The 9,527-nt window shown below is 35.5% G+C and overlaps 1 protein-coding gene across 1 annotated transcript; it reads right to left on the minus strand.

Annotated features, from left to right (window-relative positions):
- Positions 1–55: 55 nt before the first annotated feature.
- LOC144962178 (NAD-dependent protein deacetylase sirtuin-2-like) lies at positions 56–9,312 on the minus strand (the record flags this gene model as incomplete). The annotated part of the gene is made up of 4 exons (XM_078895116.1): positions 9,227–9,312; positions 7,110–7,225; positions 6,619–6,643; positions 56–211 (listed from the first exon to the last, which is right to left on the minus strand). Coding segments are annotated over exons 2-4 (253 nt in total), but the record flags the coding sequence as incomplete, so codon positions are not given.
- Positions 9,313–9,527: the final 215 nt, after the last annotated feature.

Consider the following 9,527-nt stretch of genomic DNA (forward strand, 5'->3'; position numbering starts at 1 on the left):
TTTCACTGTGACATATTATACCAAATCCTTATACTTGTTAATGTTAAATACTCACATGTAGAAATACCAGCACCTGCCATGGTGACAATGTTTTTACATTTATCACTGTTGATGTACTTGGCTATTCCTTCCAGTGTCAGCTCCTCTAGTATCTGTTCTGGTTTTTCACGCAAACCGAGAGACCTTGCCAAATATTCACGAAGAAAGTCGACTGAAAAATGTGACACTCACTTTAAAAATGTTTTTGGGGGTCCCGATAGCTCAGTTGGTAGAGCACTCATTTCACATGCAAAGTGACATATCAATCCCGGGTGAAGTAATATTTTTTTTCTAACACTATCCATGCAGTAGTGATTGGGTAGCTGGGTCTATTAGATCTTGCAGAAAGTACTTTGAGATAGACTATTATCCTATCCAAAGGATAGCAATCAATTGCTATTGTTCATTTCACGCTATAGAAATAAAAATGAATGAGTTTTTATAAAGCACAATATCCACTCAAAGTCTCAAAGCGCTTTACAAAGGGACCAAGGCCAATAGCAACACTTAACATGAAGGATGAGACATGACGCCTGTTAAGCGATATTATATATATATTTCCGGACAGAACAATATTGTTAACGGCCTGGTACTCATTTTACACCTGAGTGCAGTGAGAGAATGTGAGTAAAGAGCCTTTTCCAAGGACTCAACAATGCGCCGAGGGAGACTCGAACCCAGGACCTTCAGATCTGAAAGTGAGTGTCTTACCACAAGACCACAGTGCCGCCCGCCACAGAAACTGGGACAAACTCAGGCTCTGTGGGCCTATTGGCTCTGAAGGACTACTTTTTAAAAAATATGTAATTGAGACGCAAAGAGGCGCAATCACACAAGACAATCCTTTTGTTTTTTGGTTTTTTTTTCTATGTAAAGGCATTCAATACTGAAACACAAGTTTCTAAAATTAATGGCGTGCATTTGAAAGCAAAGTTTAATGAATGAACTTCTAGTTGTAAATCTGAACGGAGCAATTGGTTCCTATCTCTGAATCAAAGGGAGGCCTTCCGAAAGCTCCTCGGTTTAGCATCTCTTAGTATTGAAATATAGTACAAAGCAGAACTATAAGGGTAAGCTCGATGCCAGAGGATTTTTTTTATTCTTAGGGTTAGTTAAATGTCCTAATAACGGTGCTTGGTGTATTTGTTTTTCCTATTATTATCAGGATTAGTTAAAGGTACTTGGCTTTATTATTTCTTACGGGTAGTTGAGGGAATATTTGGGTTGTTTCCCTTAGCGTCAGGAGCTTTCAGAAGGCCTCCCGAATCAGACCCTGGTCTATGAAAGTAGTTTCCATCAGATCTAAAGTAAACCTAGCTATCTATTATCTAGATAAGAAAGACTAAGATCTAACTGAATAAAACTCAAATATCAAAGACTAGAACCTAATTTTTGTTTGTCAATACTTTGTTCTTCTGCCAATCAAGGTATTGTGCAGCCTTGGAGCCATAATTGTAAATAGATAATACTAGTAATAATACCCTCTATTCTATTGCAACTTGTAAGCATCACCAGAAACATAATAAAACAAGACAATGATATGAAAGAAGCTATTCTGTCTCATTTACATTATGCAAATATTACCCTCCATCTTTTAATAGAACTTTAAAAAATAAATTTAAATTCACTGCATCGTACCTCCACAACACATTGTGATTGTGAGCTCCGTATAATTTAGCTATAGAAAGATTGCATTGTCGATCGGAATAAACCAGTAATTATTAACGCTTCAAGATTTTGTTAAAGATGTTCTCCTGTAGCAAAACACACTGACCGACGTGCACTGATTTGCTGGTCTGATAACCCAAGTCCTTATGGGCTCATTGTGTTGTAATGGAAATCTCAAAAAAAAAGAAGCAAAATATTGTCTCCTCTACAACATTGTTAAACTAGGCCCATAAGTGGGTTCGGATGTCAGACCTGCATAATATGTACACATCGACACTGACCGATGTATGCAGCATACACAGCCCTAAAAATTCAAGCGCACTGGAAAGCACTGTGCAAGAACAGCATATGGGAAGATCTGCGATGTCACATTCTTCCTTTTTTTTCCATTTTTCTTTCAAAACATTTTGAGTTAACCGCCGTCAAAACAAGAGTCTGGAAGCACATGGTAAACACGTGCTCATACCTAAGGCCGCTCGCTTTCCGTAGCAAATTTTTGGGAAAAATAACCATAAATATGTGGTTATAAGGTAGCAAAAGAAGCATATACTCATAAATATTCGATCACCTACCAAATAATGTCTAGATATTCATATTTTATGAAACAAATGGTAACAATTATCAAAATTATTGTCGATCTATTTTTAGACTATTGTAAAGTTAATTATTCAAAATTAATGCGCTTGTGTGAATAATACAAGAACTATTTCGACCCTGATTTTCAGAATAATTTAGCCATATATGATGAATTAAACTAATATAAAATTTCATTTGTGCCTGTTTGATTTCACTAAAAGTGTATTATCTACAATGTAAACAACAATAAACGGGAGACCTATTTTGTGCGTTTTCCGGATTCTAATGTACATATAATCCCTGCCTCGACCGCGTACCTACCCAAACAATACAAACGGTTGGTAGCCTCAATCGCCACATAGTCATTTAATTTTAATTGTTGTTTTTGGAGGGAGGGGGTGTGACAGATAGAAAGTGAAAGGAAGCTGTGAAAGACGAGGAGTGGGGGGGGGGGGGGGGGGGGGGGTAGGGAGATTTTTTTACAAGCGAAGGTATCCCACTCAATCCCTCGTCGCATCTTTGATAGTTGACAGTCTGCTGCTTAGCAACGAAAATGTTGATTTGATCCAAATGACATGCGTAAAGGGCAATTGCCGCATAGTTCGTGCCATTTGCATCTAATTATCTGGGTCGTGTTTTGATTTATGTTGAAGAGACGAAGTTTTATTTCCCTTCTATTTATTTATTACTTGTTTCGTTTTGTTGCTGTTCTTTTTTTTCTTTTTTTCTTTCTTTTTTTAAAAAGGCTTTGTAATAATTTTACCCCGCCCCTACCCTCTCCCAGAAAATTAAACTATTATTGAAACTAAGAGAAAATTGAGGAACCAAAAAAAGATGTTTAAAAAAAATGAAAACTAAAAAAAATTTTTTTTAAAGAAAATAATAATATTATTACAAGGTTTAAAAAAACATAACACAATCAAGCAATAAATAAACAGAAAGAAATACAAGGTCCACAAACGAAAATACGGTTTTACGCCGGGTAGCCAAAATCTTGGTTTCCCTAGCCAAATAAATGGTCTATTTTGGCTAGGGAGACCAAGAATTTGGTCTTCCCTAGACACGTCCTAACAATATTCTTCTGTTTCAGACGTGAACATATTTGCAGGTCTGATAACCCCAATTGGATTCAATAGTCTGATGTCACGTCGCCCAGCAACGGCGGCCATCGTGGTTCTAAACAAAGAAAATTGGTACTTTTTATTCTTCATGCTGGCTAGAACTTTTCATATGTCTTGTGATCAGAATGTTTAAAAGTCAAAACATGATCAGATTTATAATGGGTTTTTTATTTTCCCTCTGGATACGCTTTTATGCTCGTTGAAGAAATATTTCATTAGGGCATCCGCCATTGTTCCAATAGTTTAAAGCCAATCACTAAGTTACCATGCGTCATTATGAGGAAACGGACGTCACGACTGTTGAAGCATATTGTTATGGTCTCATTGTGGTAATGGAAATACTCTCAACCCTACGCTTCAACTACAACGGCTATGTGGTCTTGTGGTATGACACTCGCTTTCGGATAGGAAGATCCTGGGTTCGAGCCTTGTTCGGCGCATAGTTGAGTCTTGGAAAAGGCTCTTTACTCACATTCTCTCACTGTACTCAGGTGTCAGGGATGCCACCAGGCAAATTAAAAAAAGCCTGAAAACTTGGGCGGACGAGATACAAATCAACGTCAAGGGCTTTGTAGGGATTTGAAAAATATCAAATATGGAATATTGTTTCAGTACTTATTATTGCAATTGAGAGCAAATAACACACAAAAGAAAGGAGAGTTAACAGTTTTCAAATTGATAAAATAAGGTGCTAAAAACAAAATATAGACAAATTAATATCAATAGCTATCAGGGGTGAGAATGACTGGTCACATAAAAGGAGAAAATTTTTCATTGTGAAGATCATGACCCACCCATGCAACTATAACCTATTCATTTAAACTTCACTCAAATTCACTGAGATTCGATCCAAAATTTGTCTCGCAGCAATTTCTGACACGACTCGGAGAATTTCAAAAGTTGAAAGTGTAATTAAATTTGGGGGTTGTAGTAGGGATGATGATGGTGGTGGTTGTAGTAGTAGTGGTTGTAGGGATGATGTGGTAGTGATTATAGTAGTACTGGTCGTATGGATGATTGTATGGTGGTGGTTGTAGTAGCTGTGGTAGGAATGATGATGTAGTGGTAGTTGTAGTAGTAGTGGTGGTAGGGATGATGTGGTGTTATTTGTAGTAGTAGTGGCGCTAGGGATGATGGTGTGGTGGTGGTTGTAGTAGTGGTAGTAGGGTTGATGATGTGGTTGTAGTTGTAGTAGTAGTGGTGGTAGGGATGATGGTGTGGTGGTGGTTGTAGTAGGAGTGGTGGTAGGGATGATGATGTGGTGGTGATAGTAGTAGTAGTAGTAGTAGTAGTAGTAGTAGTAGTAGTAGTAGTAGTAGTAGTAGTAGTAGTAGTAGTAGTAGTAGTAGTAGTAGTAGTAGTAGTAGTAGTAGTAGTAGTAGTATTAGAGATGATGATGTGATGGTGGTTGTAGTAGTAGTGGTGGTAGGGATGATGATGTGGTGGTGGTTGTAGTAGTGGTGGTCTTTTAGAGATAATTGTGTGGTGGTGGTTGTAATAGTTGTGGTAGGAATGACGATGTGCTGGTAGTTGTAGTAGTACTGGTGGTAGGGATGATGTGGTGTTATTTGTAGTAGTAGTGTTGGTAGGGATGATGATGTGGTGGTGGTTGTAATAGTAGTGGTGGTAGAGATGATGTAGTGGTTTTGGTGAGTGGTTTTTTTTCAGTGATAATAATAGCAATTTGTCAAAAAGGAGGAAAGTGTCTCCGTCTATCGGTCAAACGCAAGCAAAGTGTAAAAATAACAGGAACATAGTTTTGTATTGGTATTATGTAATATATTACTATTACTAGTATAAATCCATTCTTATCATTAAACATAAATTTAGTTCTTGTAAAGATTTAATGGATGGTTGCGAGAGAGAGAGAGAGAGAGAGAGAGAGAGAGAGAGAGAGAGAGAGAGAGAGAGAGAGAGAGAGAGAGAGAGAGAGAGAGAGAGAGAGAGAGAGAGAGAGAGATATTTGTCCCTCCCCTTCCCCTTCAACCATCAACTTGCTAATCAAAGAACACCACTGGTCGTCTGTGTCAATTGTGACATCTGGTGCCATTCAGTCTGGCCCGACGTCATAAAAACGGGACCGTCACTAAATTTCGCGAGACTATTGCACTGGTGTCAAAATATGACATAAGACATAATGGTGATTTTGTGGTTTTGAGGGAAATGTTTGACATGGCAAATTCAGCGGAAAAATTCTGAGAAATTCTCAAAATCACTGTTTATTTATCAAATTTTTTTTTTTAAAAAGGAGGAATTGTGATGGGGATGGGCGGAGATAAACTACCATTTAGGTGCCCAAATATTCGACCGGCGGTGACAGCCCAAATTATTCACCCGGCGAAAAAGTTCCGGCTCAAATCTCGATTTTTTTCTTCTTCTTTAAAAAAAAAATTTTTTTTTTTTTTTTTTTTGGAATAGTGACGACGGACAAAAACCGGAGGTTCCGGATTAAAACCGGCTGGTGGTAAAAAAACCGGATTTCCGGCTAAAACCGGAAAAGTGGCATCCCTGAGGTGTAAAACGAGTACCTGGCCATTTCTGTCCGAAAAAATGATAATATCACCTACAGGATTCATGTCTTGTCCTAAATGTTAAATGTTGCTGTTGGACAGGGACCCCTTGTAAAGTGCTTTGAGCATGTTTAGTGGATATTGCGCTGTATAAAAGCTGAATTATCAAAATTTATACAACAATGTTAAAGTAAGCCTATAAACGCCTTGGGTCATCAGAAATGCGAAAAACATTGTGTATGTTGTTGTGTTTGCATTTGTTTCACCACAAATGACTGAGAATGACAAGTAATTTGTAACACATCTCAATGCATTCTTTAGGTACTTTTTAAAAAACATTTTTGGTTTTATTTGTGGTATGATTAACTCTCTCCTTACCAGCTATTTTCAAAATTTTACCCTAAACTTCACACTCACCCAACACAAAAATAGATTTTTCAGAGAGAATAGTAACCAGCATATGCTTGTTTTGTTCAGAAAAATGAGCTCTGCAACACAGTGTCGAGTCTTGATAGCTATAACTATAACAAAATGCAATCAGAACAAGAAAATTGTTGGTTATACTGTAACAAATGTAACGATTTTCCTTTGGGTGGTAAGGAGAAGGTTGAAGCACTAAACATCATATTAGCAGGGAGCATGGACATAATAAAAGAATAATATAAAATATATTTTTTAAATTTAAAAAAATATTTCTGACTTACCCGAACTTGTACTATCTTTCCCTTCCTGAAATGAAAATATTTTAAAAGCAATTAAAACAATTATAGAAATTGGAAACAAAATAAAACAAGGGTTGAAAGTTGAAATATTATAAGATTCTTGTACTCCTGTGTTTGGAATTACGAAGGAGTTCCCAATAATGCCTCATAATATTTTTGCTATCATGCTATCAAAAAAAAAGAGAAAAAATTGAACTTTAATATAGCACAATATAATAATAATAATAATAAATCTTTATTGTCCTCAAAAAAGTGGCAATTTGTCAATATCCACTAAACATGCTCAAAGCGCTTTACAAGGTGTCCCCAGCCAACATGAACAGTTAACGTAGGACGAGACCAAATACCTGTGAGATGAACTTACATTTTTTCGGATGGAGACACAAAAATACATGTATTCCATTTTTCACAGTTTTAAATCCATCCATAAACATTGAAAAAAAAGCAACAAAACATAACAAGATTTATTTTACCTCTTTATTTGTCTCTGTTTTGGTCCCATTTCCCGAGGCAGCTGCCTCATTGGATTCTTTTTCGCTACTCATTTCTGATTGAGATTTTTAATCTTGCAGAGTAAAATATGTGTGATCTGTAATGAAAGCATGAAATAATAGTATACTGAGGAAGTGGCAAAAAGCAAAGATGGAAAAATCCGACAAGTGTATAAGAAATTTTATGTTTTTATTCTAGAGCATGAATATGCAATGGAGTCTATCTATGTAAGATAAACTTGCTTAAGATAAAATCTTGATAAAAATGAACTTGACATACAGTATCGTGTTTACTTCTAGAGGTCAACTAATCAAAGTCTTGTTTAAATAACCAAGAATCTGTCTCAGTCAAGTAAAATAAACTGTTCTCTGACCAAGGTGACCTCCATTCCTAAGTATGTTCTTCCAACGTCATGGAAGCTAAGTACAAAGGGTGTTAGGATATCACTTGGGTTTAAGTGGGACTATGTCCATTGTGGGTTTAAAAGGGGATGTAACAGAAGAGAATATGAATATAAACTGTTGAGTGCCATGACAAATATGATATTCAATCTTTTATCAAGAATTCATTGATATTTCAAAAAATAATGAACAAACTAAAAAATAAAGAGAGAAAAAAGGAAATTTTAAAAATGCTCTTTTTTATTCAGCTTCTCATCGATGAATAACCTTGCAGTACCCCTGCTGTATGAAATGTACAAGACATACATTGCTGACATTTTAAAGGCCTTTACTGGATTTACTATGCTTACTTTGATTGGGAATATCAGTATTATTATCATCATTATTACTACTATTTTAATTACGTACTTTTTTTCCTCTATTACAAGAGCTGTAACCTAACAATAATTGCCTATTTAGACAATAAAGATTATTATTAATATTATTATTCTTATTCTTCTTCTTATTATTATTATTATGAATTCCATTAACAGGAAAATTCTCTAATCTTACAGATTGCTGGAAAAGTGAGGTGTTTGGGTTACCGAGAAAAGTGGTTGCATAGTTAAACTAAGTTATGAATGAATTTCATTTTTTAAAAATTGATGGTGGTATACTATGTAAGTTGACATATTTATTTAGTCGTGGATCCAGATTAATTCAATTATGATGTGAAACCGCAATACGAAGGGGAATGAATTTTCATGATAAATCACTGACAAGTTTGTTTTTCTTTTTCGTTTTTTTTTATCTTCTGAGTATTTTTTTTTTTTTTTTGGTACTACCGCAAACTTGGGGACCCAAATATTTTGGGGGTTTGGGAGGGGGGAAACTTTAAAAAAAAAAGTCTAGTTGGGGGTTTGGGAGGGGAGAGACTTTAAAAAAACAAAAAAAGTTTCCCCTTCCCCCCCCACCCCCCCCCCCCCCCCCCCCCCCCCAAAGGTTTCTCCCCTCCCAAAACCCAAAAATTATTTGGGTCCCCGAGTTTGCGGTAGTACCTTTCTTTTTTTCTTAGGCGCTTAATTATTTTATTATTTGGCTCAAGTTAAATTCTGATGCTATTTAATTCAAAGTCCTGTCAAAGTATGAGAACTTTCCTTTATTACAGCTTGAATTGCAGTCATAATAATAATAATAATAATAATAATAATAATAATAATAATAATAATAATAATAATAATAATAATAATAATAATATTAATAATCGAACTACAAACTGCTACCTTGACTTGCTTGGGGCTTGACAAATAAATGATAATTTAAAAAATAGTCAAGAGTAATGGTAATGGTTATTATTGTAATTGAAATTGTACATTGCATAAGCTTCCTACGATTGAATGATGAAACCGATCATAACTCAGTTCCCAATTTCCCGCTTTTCGATATCTCTATCGGAATTCTATGAATTAGTTCATGTTAAGTTAAGTCTATATAGTCTAATATAAATATAAATTGTCAGTTACTATCTATCTATATATAAAAAGTGGTGATGGGATGGGTGTTGTAGTTTGTAGGGTTAAAGTTTAAGTCTTAGTCGAGCCTACATTCGAGTAATAATTGAGCCAAGCCCCATGGCTATGGTCAACATCAAATCTATGATTATGATGTTCAAATTTTCCTTCGAGATACCGCTGATATTCAACATCACACTCACTAACTGAACACATTGAAAGTGAAGGAAATTCTGAGTCAGTCAATCACAATCAACTGGACACTGCTTTGAACTCTCAACTCTCTGTTTACACTTTACACCATCACCGGAAAACAAACAAAAACATAAGGGATGCGACTCTGCTGTCTTTTATTTTCTATTCATTTCGAATAACGTCCCTTCGACCATGGTTTATGAGAATGCTGCGAGGATGATAAACTCAAACAAAATAAATATATAAATATTGAAATAAATATATTAATTGAAAACGAGATTTAAAAAATTAATTATAAAATAGAAAAAATATA

Source organism: Berghia stephanieae, unplaced genomic scaffold (assembly GCF_034508935.2).
Source record: "Berghia stephanieae isolate SIO BIC M18660-M18661 unplaced genomic scaffold, UCSD_Bste_1.3 scaffold664, whole genome shotgun sequence".
Taxonomy (NCBI): domain Eukaryota; kingdom Metazoa; phylum Mollusca; class Gastropoda; order Nudibranchia; family Aeolidiidae; genus Berghia; species Berghia stephanieae.